The sequence below is a fragment of the Laccaria bicolor genome, genomic scaffold (genome assembly GCF_000143565.1).
Source record: "Laccaria bicolor S238N-H82 LACBIscaffold_11 genomic scaffold, whole genome shotgun sequence".
NCBI lineage: Eukaryota > Fungi > Basidiomycota > Agaricomycetes > Agaricales > Hydnangiaceae > Laccaria > Laccaria bicolor.
In genome coordinates this window covers 1,046,771-1,059,873 of record NW_001889882.1, presented here as the reverse complement: position 1 = coordinate 1,059,873, position 13,103 = coordinate 1,046,771, and the positions used below count along the sequence as shown (strand labels likewise).

General features: G+C 46.7%; 5 protein-coding genes across 5 annotated transcripts; 1 reads left to right on the top strand and 4 right to left on the bottom strand.

Annotated features, from left to right (window-relative positions):
- Positions 1-178: 178 nt before the first annotated feature.
- Positions 179-1,602, bottom strand: LACBIDRAFT_297282 (uncharacterized protein; the record flags this gene model as incomplete). The annotated part of the gene is made up of 2 exons (XM_001880713.1): positions 179-1,135; positions 1,186-1,602. The coding sequence occupies 2 exons, from the start codon at positions 1,600-1,602 to the stop codon at positions 179-181; spliced, it is 1,374 nt and encodes a 457-aa protein (XP_001880748.1).
- A 268-nt stretch (positions 1,603-1,870) lies between these two features.
- On the bottom strand, positions 1,871-3,694 carry LACBIDRAFT_179223 (uncharacterized protein; the record flags this gene model as incomplete). Its single annotated transcript, XM_001880712.1, has 12 exons — positions 1,871-2,037; positions 2,095-2,214; positions 2,268-2,349; positions 2,408-2,716; positions 2,767-2,886; positions 2,942-2,963; positions 3,013-3,079; positions 3,132-3,206; positions 3,278-3,308; positions 3,362-3,387; positions 3,440-3,559; positions 3,610-3,694. 12 exons carry the CDS (start codon positions 3,692-3,694, stop codon positions 1,988-1,990), a joined length of 1,107 nt encoding a protein of 368 aa, XP_001880747.1. The 3' UTR covers positions 1,871-1,987.
- Positions 3,695-3,857: 163 nt separating this feature from the next.
- LACBIDRAFT_297280 (uncharacterized protein) lies at positions 3,858-5,485 on the top strand (the record flags this gene model as incomplete). The annotated part of the gene is made up of 8 exons (XM_001880931.1): positions 3,858-3,948; positions 4,001-4,218; positions 4,273-4,301; positions 4,355-4,365; positions 4,416-4,648; positions 4,702-4,809; positions 4,862-5,245; positions 5,300-5,485. The coding sequence occupies 8 exons, from the start codon at positions 3,858-3,860 to the stop codon at positions 5,483-5,485; spliced, it is 1,260 nt and encodes a 419-aa protein (XP_001880966.1).
- A 542-nt stretch (positions 5,486-6,027) lies between these two features.
- LbPR_A6 (aspartic peptidase A1) lies at positions 6,028-8,348 on the bottom strand (the record flags this gene model as incomplete). The annotated part of the gene is made up of 13 exons (XM_001880711.1): positions 6,028-6,541; positions 6,595-6,631; positions 6,684-6,808; positions 6,861-6,915; positions 6,971-7,019; positions 7,069-7,102; positions 7,150-7,223; positions 7,272-7,405; positions 7,471-7,554; positions 7,608-7,709; positions 7,760-7,828; positions 7,879-8,087; positions 8,137-8,348. The coding sequence occupies 13 exons, from the start codon at positions 8,346-8,348 to the stop codon at positions 6,028-6,030; spliced, it is 1,698 nt and encodes a 565-aa protein (XP_001880746.1).
- Positions 8,349-10,299: 1,951 nt separating this feature from the next.
- LACBIDRAFT_235125 (uncharacterized protein) lies at positions 10,300-13,087 on the bottom strand (the record flags this gene model as incomplete). Its single annotated transcript, XM_001880710.1, has 10 exons — positions 10,300-10,395; positions 10,452-10,578; positions 10,635-11,350; positions 11,401-11,505; positions 11,559-11,714; positions 11,766-11,918; positions 11,974-12,213; positions 12,268-12,708; positions 12,760-12,893; positions 12,943-13,087. The coding sequence occupies 10 exons, from the start codon at positions 13,085-13,087 to the stop codon at positions 10,300-10,302; spliced, it is 2,313 nt and encodes a 770-aa protein (XP_001880745.1).
- Between the last annotated feature and the right edge of the window lie 16 nt (positions 13,088-13,103).

Sequence of the window (13,103 nt, the reverse complement as noted above, 5' to 3'; positions counted from 1 at the left end):
AACTTCAATTATCCTCAAGTACTTTCGCAAACCCTTAAATAACGTGCAGGGCCTGGTTGAGCAACACATCTATCTCGTTCAACGTCGCTTCGGGCTTGAGGCTACGATTGGCGGCGCAACACATTGAACTGCTTTATACATCAGCCCGCCGGGTCGATATCTCTACCTTGAAAAAATTCTACAATCTGTCTACCTCATCCATCTCATCATCTGGCTCAGATGGGTTCCCAAAAGGTCGACATGTCTCCAAGTCCACCAAGAAGACCTTGCCGTTACCGGTTATACAAAAGTTACGACGCGCGATATCGCCGTGGATATAGCCAGCGTCGTGAATGCATTTGAGAGCCGCCTTCATATTTGTGCCAAGTGTCGGGTTGATTTGTTCATTTTCAGAGATGGCATTACCAACAGGTTCTAGGGCGAGAAACTGCAGAATTCCCCAAACTTCATAGAAGCCATACAGTCTGGGTATCACTTTGCCTTGGAGATCTTGCAGAGCAGCGTAGGCACCGGCTTCATCATATAGTGAAGTTGCAGCATCAGGATTGTGGAAGGCATCAACAACTTTGCAGACAGCATGGAGGACATGTTGCCCAACAGATGGTGGTAAAAGTTGTGCAGTTACTACACAACCATTTTCTCCACTGTGGCGAGCGGAGCTGATGTCAAAATGACACAAGCGAAAGTCAATAGCAAAACACTGGTATGCACCATTGACAGGTTGCATATGGTATTTTTTAGCACCAACCTTCCTGTCATTCCAAGCAGTCCCTGATTTTCCAAAGGTTTGTCCTGGAGGGTCAGAGGCTAGGGTAGGGGGCGAACAGAACCAGTCGTCCTCTGCAAGCAACACCATGCCAACTAATGCTTTCAGCATTGAGATAGGTTGGCCAGCTCTGTCTAGTTCAACAAGATAGTACTGGAGAGTCTTGCCTTTTTGTGTTTCAGCACGACGCAGGAACAAGGCATGCCTCCAATTGGTAAGGATTCCAAACCTGTTATTGTTGAAGGTCATATACCCATAGGTCTGATGGAGAGCATGCAAGGATTGTTTGCTGAGGGCATCATCAAGCTTTTTATCAAAGGCAGTGACAAGATTCAGCAGGTCCACAGCCCACCAAGGTTTGTACTCAACCTACACCAGCAGGGTTTAACAAGTACACAGATAGGGATTGATACACGTACAGTAAGTTTCGGGTGCGGCTGTGATGCAGAAGACGTGATCCACGAGAAATCTGGATCTCCAACAATTGCACTATTCCCGCCACCTGGCTGGGCGAAACGTCCATTCACCCCCAACCTCATCAACACATTTGCAGCCGGTCGAAGTAATGTGTCCAATGCATGATGATGGATCGTCAATTCACTGTCAACAAAAGCGTCCGATGTCGGACCATCAATGTGAAAGGGGGTGCGTGCGTGAGGGATTGCTAAGATGGCATTGTGAATGTCATTGGGGAAGGAGGTCCATGGTGTGAGAGCCTTAAGATCTGTCCTAGGATGGCGCCGTCGACCACATTGAGCAGTGCTATAGATACCAGATTCGTCGAGGGCTGCGTCTGCGTAATCTCGAAAGGGGAGATCTGGGAGGCTCGTTTGCATTGTTCGGGGACGTCGAAATCCGAGAAACAACGTGCGTGTTGTAAGGGCCATAACTAACACGATCATGCCTAACAGCAACAAGAGGGCTTCTCCGTAATTCGGAAGAGGGAGACCTAAGAGGCTCATTTGCATTGTGGAACGAGGGCAGGAGAGTGTTTACTGAAGATCCTATGTCACATTCTTCGAATTTGTGACGGTCATGATGATGTCATGAACGAGATCGACGCCAGCTGAGAAAGAGCATCTGTTTCCTGGAAAGACGCAATCTGAAGATATCAAGAGTGACGAACATTCCTTCCTAAGTGGTTGGACAGTGTTCCTAGAATCTAGCAACAAAATAATGATTGTGTTGCCTTACATAAATATAAAGCTACTCTAGAGCGCATCATAGCTCATCATGAGTGGATGGTGAGACCTGGAAAGCCTCTGCAAGTTCTGTTCATTTCGAAATCAACGGTCATTTTAGAAATGAGATAGAGCCAAGGGACTCACTTTGCCGGGTATGTGATGATATCTCCACTGGTAATATAACGTTGTACTCCACGAAAAGATCTCCCGTCGAGGACTGCCCAAAATTTGGCATCCCTTTTCCTTTAATCGTCTGCACAAAACCTACAAGATAGTTAGATGACACGCTAGTCACGTAAGAAAGTCATAGCGCGCACCTGGTTGAGTCACGCCCTTTCTCACGAGTGGTAAAGTCTGTCCATCAAGGAGGGTAAGGTTTCGCTCAAATCCTAACAAGGCCTGGACAAGATAAAGTGCGCTGTCAGGTTTGAAAGTCTGAAAAAAGATGTTGATATACCTCATGAATGCCAATTGTCTCCTTCCAATAGAGACTGCTCTCCTTTCTGCGCCATCCGCCTTTGTCCTTCTTGCTTCTCACGCGCAGAACAACATTTCCAGCTTCCCAATCAGGGCTCTCATCCGCCTCGCCTTCAAACACAACTTCATGCCCTTCTGGCATACCGGGAGTGATGTCTAATGTATAATGCGCCGTATGGTCGACAACTTTACTGCCGTTGCAGTGAGGACATTTCCTCTTGATGACGGTTCCACGACCGCCACAATCGTTACATGTTACTTGACTTTGTGCGAACATACCAGGGAATATCTACCCACGAGTAGGTCAGCAAGCCAGTGGTGCAGGTTTGAAGCAAGTACCTGTTGTTTGACGATCTTGACGCCATTGCCACCGCACGAAGAGCACGTGTGGATATCGCTGTCGGACGCAGCGCCCGAACCTCTACAATGGTCGCAGAGAATACGCTTTTTGATCATAAACTAGATGTGACGACGTAAGAACATATCGGGAAATGGAAAGGATTTGTAAATGTACGTCTATGCTCGCGCCTTTGTATCTGGAGGTCAACGTTAGGATGTTTCCTGGTGACATGGAGATTGACTGACATATCTTCAAGCTGAACCTCGAACTCCGTCAGGGAAGACGGGCCTCGACGGGCTTGTTGTTGTTGATCTGGGGAACATATTAAGAATGTGAATTCCAAGCAACAAGGCGTTCGACATACGCCCACCAAAGAAGCTTTGGAACACGTCGAATGGATTTTGCTGGTGTTGGCCTCCTTCGTGAGCTTTCAACCCTTCCTATAACAAAAGAATTCAGGACCAATTGAATTACGGATGAGGCAGCAAGCGGTGTCAAGGAGCAAACTCACCTCGCCATGTCTATCGTATATTTGTCGTTTCTTGGAGTCAGCAGGTCAGTGTTGTTCAAGCATAAAACCAGAACACATTGCACCGTAGTATCAGACAGGACCTCATATGCTAAAGAAGATCGAGTTCACCATCATAACCAGAACGACAACTAACTACTCACCGCGCGCGATTTCTACAAATCTACTTTCGGCGTCAGGTTCCTTGTTTTTGTCGGGATGGAATTTCTTGCTCAGTCGTTTGTAAGCTGCTCGAATGTCCTTTTCAGAGGAAGATTTGTGGACTGGACAACGGAGTTCAATGAGCGCACACTTATAAGAAGTGGACCCTCACTGTCTAGGATTTTGTAGAGATCTGCAGCTGCAGCCGCAATGAACAGAGAGAAAGAGAGGAGAACGAAGAAAGGCACGTAAACCATGGAAGAATAAAGACAGTCTGGGGACGGTGAAGAACAAGTGGATGAGCGGAATAAGATAGACGTGTCGTAAATTGTGATCGACACGTGCACCTGTGAGCACAAGACTATAGCTACAGGACTAGGAGCTAGCTGCTACCAGTACTGACCCGAGCTCATCACGACCATGCTCTGTCGTCGGGTATTGCGTGGAGCTCGACCTCTTTTCAAAAAATCTTTTTCAACCGCGGCTCCATATCCATTTCGCATACTTCGCGGTAAGCTGCACATCGCCATACCTTCCGATACCTATTTGATCTTCACCACAAGCCTTTCCTTTTGCGTACGACTCCGACGACGCCATCCGGTATCTGGCTCCCTACGCGGCAGTATTGTGCAAATCAAAGTTCTTCAACTCAGCTATTGCTCGATTTCTTCCGTCGCTCGGATTCGAGCCAATTTTACCAAAGCGTATCACTCCAGTATATTTCCCAGCTTGGATCGTCGACGCGGAATTGAAAGCCACGGTCAACCACCAAAGTAATGAGGTTGGCGTGTGTTTGTAAGAGAAGCTAATTGCGCTGAACTTTGTATGCTCTTAGCGAACTGGGGTTGTGCAGTTCGAAAACACGTATGTGACGGACGAGTTTTCGGAATCAAATAGGGCTGACTGCGGCTCTATAGATACCTCCCAGGTACTTTCAAGAGCTACACTGGCTCCTCAATTCTGGCTGACCGTGTTCAGGCTCTGACTTCCCAGTGTTGTCGGCGGTGTCGTTGTGGCCACACATCCTCCGAATCTTGGACCCCGTTCCTTTCACTGAAGAACTGCTGCACCAGAATGGAACTGAGGTTACCTGCATACCCTTCAACGTGTCGCCCTTTACCGTTTTAGATGCCGCAAAATCTCTTTCATACAGTGCATCAACGGTGAACGAGGACATTCGCTTTTCTCCCTCTTCCGTAAAGTTCAACATGGTAAGTAAGTCAGCTCTCAGCTGTAAAAATCGGCTACATCGAGTCGTATATAGGCTGCCGCTTATCCTGTTCTTATTCCTTTGTACCTGGCTCAATACGAGTACCAGGCGGATGGGGTCACACACACACATACCCTATTCACGGAAGCATACGGAAGCATGGTGTGTCCAAAGAATTGCCCTTGCCGATGTCTTTGTTGACCGAATTTCGCAGGGAAATGTTATGGCTGAACAAATCGACCGTGATTCGGCTGAAGGTCAATATCAAGAGAGCATCACTGACCTAGGCGGTTTCATGGGTACTCCTCGTACACATGGAATCGTTCAAACGTTCGGTCCAATCAGCGAATGTGTTAACGTACCTTCAGTCTCACTCTCTCCACCACGAGATATCGCGAAAGCCCTAGAGAATTGGTTTGAGAAAACTCTTTTCTCCCCAGGGAACCTAACGCAGCTTGCAACTTTGACGGAGGAAAAGCTCGGCGTTGTCACGGACGACGATCTACGCATTCGAGAGTTAACTAAAGAGGAAAGGGCTCCTGTGGTAGGGTGGCTGGAGCTAAGTTCAGAATTGATGATGGTTAATCGAATACGCGAAGTTGGTACTCCTACGATCACTCCGTCGACGCATTGACCGAGTTTTCTCGCCTAGGCGATTGCCAGATCCCGGAACGCCAAGATGATCCAGCTTTCATTAACAGAAGCGCCGAAGCTTGTACGAGATGCCGATAAAACATTGGAAAAACAGATCGAAAGTCTCGCATCAAAGCGACAAGAAGCGACGCCGTCATGGTGGACACAATGGGAAGAGTCGACCGCTGCTAAGGAAGACCGGTAGCCTTCATTTTCACCGTTCATTTCTTCGCTGGAGAGCCGAGGTTTGGACAACCGCCAGCCCATCCAACCATCTGGACTTGTTGAAGGGCGTATCGAATTCGCCGTCATTTCTCCAGTGTCGAATCCATGGGCTCTTGCGCTTCTCCTCTCTGTAGATGACTTGGTGGCGTTGAATAACATGAAATAGATGAGAATTGTGGCGAGCTGTACTGGTCCTCAAGCCTCACCCAACCCTTGCTTGATGGCTCAATTACTATCAACTCCATCTGCTCTTATATTGAAATCCGCATGATGGTTGATAGTAGGTGATGAGGCATATGTGTTATAGACTTATCATCGGAATATAGAGATGACCAGGAGATTTACTTGAAAACATTTTGTGACTTGTCAAGAGAATTCTTTGCAGCGAAACTACGTCGCCACATAGAGGATCCTCGCTGCTTTCCACTCAATTTGGCGTTGTCGAAAAAAAAAAACGAATCAAATCTAGATTACATTCGACTGGTGCTATAGCTGATGTCAGTCCAAGCCAACACAAATCATTCATAAAATAGTGTGCAACGTCCATAAAAACGCGACAAGTGTCCCAAGTATGGTCATAGAAAAAGAACTTTGAAGTGACGATGCTGCACTCCAACCAGGTGGGAGCCCGAGAGTAATTGCAGCCACACGAGTGGAGACCGAAGTCGTCACTAGTCCCACAGCATCCGTCAGAACATAAGTAAATACAGTTGGTGTTGGTGAGATAGTTGGCAACGCCGAGGTGTTGAGAAGGGAGGTTTGTTGGCCAAATAGCGCGCTATAGGTGCTGGTCGCGAGACCAGAGGACACAATGACCCCAATGGGTGCGCTTAAGGATGAATTGAGCGCGTAGGGTGGGGTAGAGTATGTTGGTGTGGCAAGAAGGACATTCGGTAGCGTCGTAGTTACGGTAGCAGAGTTGGCGGAGAAGATGGATGAAATGATATTCGATGACTGCGTGGTATTTGTGGAATTAGAGGGTTGCTGCAGCGGGTATAGACCAATGAGGGGAGGCTCTTGGTTATTTATGCCAAAACTAGACCCCTTCAGATATGCCCTCGAGTAAAAAAAGCAAACGAAAACAATCACCTAAATATCGAGTACACGGTTCGCAGAAAAGGCGATCCTGAAAAGAGTAGTGAGTAGACATTTCTATATCTGAGTGAACACGTCCTAACCCATTTGCCAGTCGATTCCATCCGAGCTGGGAGGGAGAGCCCTCGGCCATGAAAGGCAAAGGTCTGGGTTGCCAGTCGTTGGTCCGATCATATAATCGGAAGGTTGTAAGGTATAATTCCGTGATCTATGAATGAATTTCAAGCGAAAAGCAGCGTACTTGAAATGGCAGCGCTCACCCAAATGAAAAAGAAATCGGGGCAAGAGTATTACATGGGATCGCCCACTGGCCACCTACAACAAAGCCATTCAATGACACAAGTCAAAAGGAAAGAATCACAATACTGACTAGAATCCACTAGACGTGCACCGTTTATAAGCGAATACAGGCGGGTGACCTGAAAGTTATGATCAAAGTTGAGAATCAAGCTGTTTCAATCGCCATACATCTTGATAAGGCCCATAGATCCCCGACGTTCCACTGGTAAAGTTCAGAGCCTTAAAAACGCGGGCTAGGTGCTCACTCACATATCGAATAGAGCCAGTGAGCTTTCACGTATTTCTGGGTATGTAGGTTGAGGGGCGACTTGAGTGCCATTGACCTAATTGAAATTATGAGTTTTCTACTGCTATAGTTAAAATATTCTTACAGAGAAGCCAGATAATGGGATTGCCCATTGAAAATAACTGGAAATGTTGTTCTCGGAACCAAATGGCGGAAAGGGTGCCACTTTATTCCAACCGATTTGACTTGCATTGACTACCACCGATGCGTCAACTGCGCCTACAACATGTTCAGCCAACTCAACCCCACATGAAATTTTCAGAACATTCCTATCGATAGCGAACCGCTAAGATTCCGCGTCAAGCTGAAAGCAAATAGAGGGTATTCTAGGAGGCCTTGCTGAGACAAATTGGCAAAAAATGACGTAGCTGAAGCAGGCAGCGTGAGTGGTGATAGTTTTAGAGATAATTTGAGAGCATACAGTTGATAGTCGAGTTAGAAATGGAGGACAAACGTGGAAAACCAAGGCCCATGATACCACTTGCTTTATCGGTCAATGAAACATTCGAATTAGTGACCATACCTATCGGACTTTTAGCAGACGAAACTCTTATGGCGTAAGAAAGAACGCACCAAAAGGTTGATTAGGAACAGTAAGGTTTGCTAACTCGATGCTCTCCCTCGCAAGGAAACCAGACGCAACTGTTGCCACTAAGTCAAAGAACCAACTGACATCATTAGAGCCCACTTACATGTACCGTCCGCATAGCTAGCGTTGAAGCTAGTCATATTATTGTTCACTTGAAGGAACGTGGGGCTTTGGTACGATAGCGGATACCGAGGGACCGGTCTGCATGTATCAGTATTGCATGCAGATGAGACAAGCCACAGGTCCGAAGACGCAGTATCAAGAGCGACCTTGAAACTGATAGCCCCCGCTTTAATGATAGCAAAATAGGACCTGAGCGTGAATGATTAAATGGCTCAAGCATTGGAGTTGAGAGACGCACTGCCGGTCTTGAGACGATGCTACCTCAGCCCACCCAGCACCAACTGTTCCGTTGTCACCAATCTCTCGAGAATATTGTACATGAATAGGAATGGTGATCGGGTTCGAGCGGGGTGTTAATCTATGCCTCAATCCTGCATAGACCTCCGTTGTCGCGCGCACGAAATTAGAGAAAGCAACGAGTTGCAGGAGCAAAACGTATAAACGCCTCATTCTTGACTTTTTTTTCTAATCGCTGTCAAGACATTCGGTGCACAAGCAGTATAACGGAAGGCAGAAAGAGCGTGAGATGCTGAATGTGAATGGGGAACAAGCAATGGAACTGCGAGTTACACAGGCAAGTGATTTCAAGATGTCAGAAATAATAAATAATTTCATGGACAAAATGCGGATAAATTAATGCAGGAGGGTTATTTCAGACAGCGCTGAAATATCTCTCTGAAGAAGCTACAAGTAAAAATTTTTGGCAATTTTTCTGATCTGAATTCTTACAGGCTTGAGGACAAAAATTTTCGTAGTCTGATTACATCGTTTTAACCTCCTCGTCGTCCCAACCACTCATGATGAGGTTTGGTTTGTCAACCCGGATGTCCGAAACTTTATCTATGCTAGATTGGATTATAAGCCAATAGATGCGATGTGGATTAACGTCGAAGGGCCCATACCTGTGTTTGAGAATATCTATTGCATCCTGCGCAGTCGTGTCTGCTTCATTGGGGTTGTCCCGGCGCATTGTTTCTGCAGCTCGAAACTTTTCTAATGCATCACCAGCAAAACAGAGAGCCTCTTCCCATTCATGTGTTCTCATCCTTTGCCTCGCTTCCTTCTTACCCTTGCTAACGGGGCGGTTTCGATGTGCATCCAAACTCGAAATATAACTTTGAAGTAGCAGGTCAAATGTGATCTCACATATCTGGCGCAGGTTACGAATGAAAGGTCCAGAGCTTTCCGCCGCTGTAAAGTCATCCAGTTCAAACCCGAGCCGAAGAGCTAGAGGATCTCCTGGCAGGGTTCCATGACTGAATGAAACAGGCTTGCTGCTGCCATCAAACAAGAAGAATTGAAACACCTTCCCGTCACAAAGGATACCAAATACAGGTATACGAGGGCCTTGTCGTGTGTTGTCCCTGAAGCAGGCTATGGCATAGATTTATGGTCGAAATCAGCACAAATTGTTATAAAAAGGATGCCTGACCGTTGCATTGCGCTATCACTTGAGCAATTACATCCATTCGCTCCTTTGCACCACCAAGTTCGAGCCTGACTTCTATAAAAAGAGCCCCAACAAAACCAAATGCTTCGAAGCGATATTCGATCTTGCGTCCTGTAATTGAGCGGATAGACTCTGGCAAATTCCTAAAGGCAAAACCAAATAGAGCAACCAAGTGATTAAAGATCTGAGAACGACGGTCTGAGTTTCTTCACAGGAAGAGGGTTCTTCTTACCGGGGCGAGGAACTGGGATGTCGCCTCTTCCGTTGCGTGCTCAAAAGGGGGCCCATACTGATGCAAAAGGACGTCCATATCCTGCACGATGGACCTGAAAAGTGATGTAGGAATACGCGAGCGATAGAGGTCGAATGTGGCGATATCGCGTAGGTTTCGATGAGCCTCGAGTCCAACGAAAAAAGGCAATGTCCTCGTATTGTACATTAGAGAGGTCAACACTCAAGCCATCTTCTAAGGAATGGGTCAAGTCGAATAGCTGAGTCCGAGAGTCCAATCAAAATGAACGGACGAGTCAAGATATGTTGCAACAGAGTTGACCTGAGATCGTACTTCTTCGAGATTTCAAGAAGAGCAACTTTGGCAGATGCATCGGTTGTGATAGCCGCCAGTAATTTCGTCGGGAACATTTACTTCTGGATCGTCCTCGCGTTTTCGCTTAGTGGCCATGAATGTAGCAGACGGTGATAACAAATTCAGAGACATGAGAGGGTATAGGGGCGACAGGCGTAGTAGACAACGCCTTGATACAGCGCGAATTGTTACGTAACGAAAACAACATTTTCGGGAATATTGATACATCCGACATAAGAAAGATAGCTCAACGCTCATGAGAACGAATAAAAAAGACAATAAGACCATGGTGAAGAGTCGGGTCGCGCAAGTACGAATGGATGAGGGGAAGGAGGATGATTAAGGAGATTATATCAACAAAGAAATTACCGCTTAGCAAACACCTTTTTCAACAAGCCCAGAACCTTGGGAACATTCAGCTGAACGTATTCCAAATCCAGTAGATGTTTGTTATCCTTTTGCTACATAATGCAACCATCTGTCAGAGTGTGGCAACAAGTGGTAATGAAATAAAAACCTTTTCCAACAAGTCATCAATCTTGAGATCCATTTCCAGAATCGCCTTTTCTCGTCCTTTATAGTGTAGGGCAATGATAAATGTCCCCGGCGTTGGTGATGTAATATTGAAATAGATATTTGGCCGTCTAGTGGAGTTAAGCCGTCGTGATCACTGTGATCGTAACAAGCAAATCGAACATACCGATTATCGGGAACATTGCTCTCCACAATGATGCCTTCCTTCTCCAGTTGTGCATGAGTAAATCTATAGGGACCCAAAACAACTGCCTTGGTCATTTTTTTCTCCTTCCCACCAACGGTGACGACGCCCACTCCAGTAGTGCTGCCTTTGTCCTTGACCGCAGTAAGGCGGACGTTCTGAAGGTACGCTTTGTATTGCTCGAGTTGTGATCGCATATAATTGTTATGGTCACAGATCGTCTTGTATACGGCCTCCAAAGATTTGGTTTCCAAAACGACCTTCTCCCTCAGGTTTCCAAGATGGACTAATTCTGCGGCCACTTCTTCCTGCATCAGCTTATAGCCATCAGATTCTTCGACGATCTTCTGTTCTTCCAGTTCGCGAAGCATTTCCTTGACTTTGATGCCTTTGCGGACAAGTACGGCATCCTTCGTTGTGGCAGCCCGCTCAGCAATGGCCGCTAGATTGTAAGGTCGCTTTTCAGCGGCGTGAGGGAGAGAACGAATAAGTTGAACGAATATGGACTTGGTTTCCATGTACAACATGTCACTGGATGACACGGAATCCATTAGGGCACTCTGAATGTCTTGAACCGGAGTTTCCCAACGGCTATAGAGATTGAGCTCAATCGTCCGGTTCTCCTTCCGTGGAACTTGGGGTGGGGCTGAGCCAAGCTCGTCGGTGAGGATACGTAGGTGTTGTTTATCGTTGGGTGACTACTGGCGGTAAGCAACCAACGAAGATTCGTAAGAATGAGCGAGCTTACCAGCGTTTCAATGTGTTGGAGAATTAACGAGTGAGTGTTGTACAGTTCGTTCATCGTGATGTGAATCATTAAATCTTTCTTAGAAAGAGCCATGTATTGGTCCATCTGAAAAAGTTAGATTGATACGTTTAGTCGGAAATTTGAGTTGATGAACGAACCTCAAGAGTGTCATAGAAATCCCCAACTTCGCAGAGGTTGTTGAGGAATTGGTTAATTCGAGCCTTGTTATTTTCAACGAAGGGATTCAGGGTCATCATATACACCTCCTTGGCGTAGGAAGGCTTGTTTGCGAGATTTTGAAGCATTTTCGCAATCTGTCATCTTGTTCAAAAACGATACGGAGAAAAAATCAAGAGGGTACATACCAGGGTCAATGTTCGACGAGGGTGCTTCGCCGGAACTCCCTCCACAAGCATGTACGCTTGGGGGGTCACAATGGCTGGGTTGATGAATCGAAGAAAGAAGAAGCCTCCGATGAGAGAGCAAATTGCATAGTCGGTAGCTTCTGGGTATTTGCGCTGGTCACAAGCGAGGTTAGAACAAGTAAAGGTGGGACCGTATATGATACCTTACCCGCGTCAAACTTCGGATCTGCTTGCAGATCCACCGAATACCATACGGCACACTCTCCATGCTTTCAATGATGGTCACCAAGAAGCTATTGGCTATTTCCATTAGCATGGTGAGGCGTGGGGCAATGATCGCTTGAACATCGGGATTCTCGGCAGCGACTTCAGGAGCTACTCCGCGAGGCAGGTTAGGTGGTAGCGAGCCAGACTCCTCCTCGATCTGGTTGATCATTTGTTCATAAACCTGATTTAAGATGTCCCTAAGCTAGCCCTTGGTCATATTGAGTGCTTATCCTACCTTAACAGGGTTGATTTCGAGATTGAGATCCTTATGCTCGATCAGGCTGTTGATACGCTCGGCAAGAACGCTCTTGAGATAACTTTGTCCAGGGCCACGGCGGGTATAGGTTGTCATCATGCGAGAAACAGGAGTATTAGCGCGAAGTAGCGACCCAAACTCGGTGGCCATTTCGAATTGAGCCGAGAGGACAGACTGGAACATGGTGAGAAGGAGATGCTCTTCTCGGCTTTCATATTGGTTTCCGTAAAGCGTGAACATGACTGTTTGGAGGAGTGTATCAATTTCGGAAAGTGAAACAAGGCGGCATAGAGCCGCTATGTGCCGGGGCTCGGACTGCAGAAGAAAGAAGAGATTCGAATATTGTTGAATTTTGCGATCATCTGGGTAATGACCCTCTGTCGGATCTACTTCCTCCAGAGTACGCTCAACCTCCCTTTGCTGAAAGACGCGTAAGCTTGAAGCTGAGGGTAGCTTTTACAATAATCTCACCTCGTCAAGTGCCATCCTATTCTGAATAAGAAGCGCAATACGAGAATCAAGATAACGGACATCCCGCTCAAGAACGAAATTCTTCTTGGACTGTGCAGAAATCTTTCCTTTCAGGTCCCGTAGACGCTTCTGGGCTGTTGTTCAAAGATAAGGGAACGCAAAAGGTTGGATAATAGTACGCACCTCGTGCCAAGTCGTCCTCAACCTCTACATCCTGCTCCGCTGCCATGCTAAACAGGGCGGTAACGCTGTAGCGATTTGTGTTCCTATTGGTGAGGCGTCGGGCGGACATACCTCCGGGAGAGGTTGGTGTATCAGGGTAAGCCATGTTTAAGAGGTTTGGC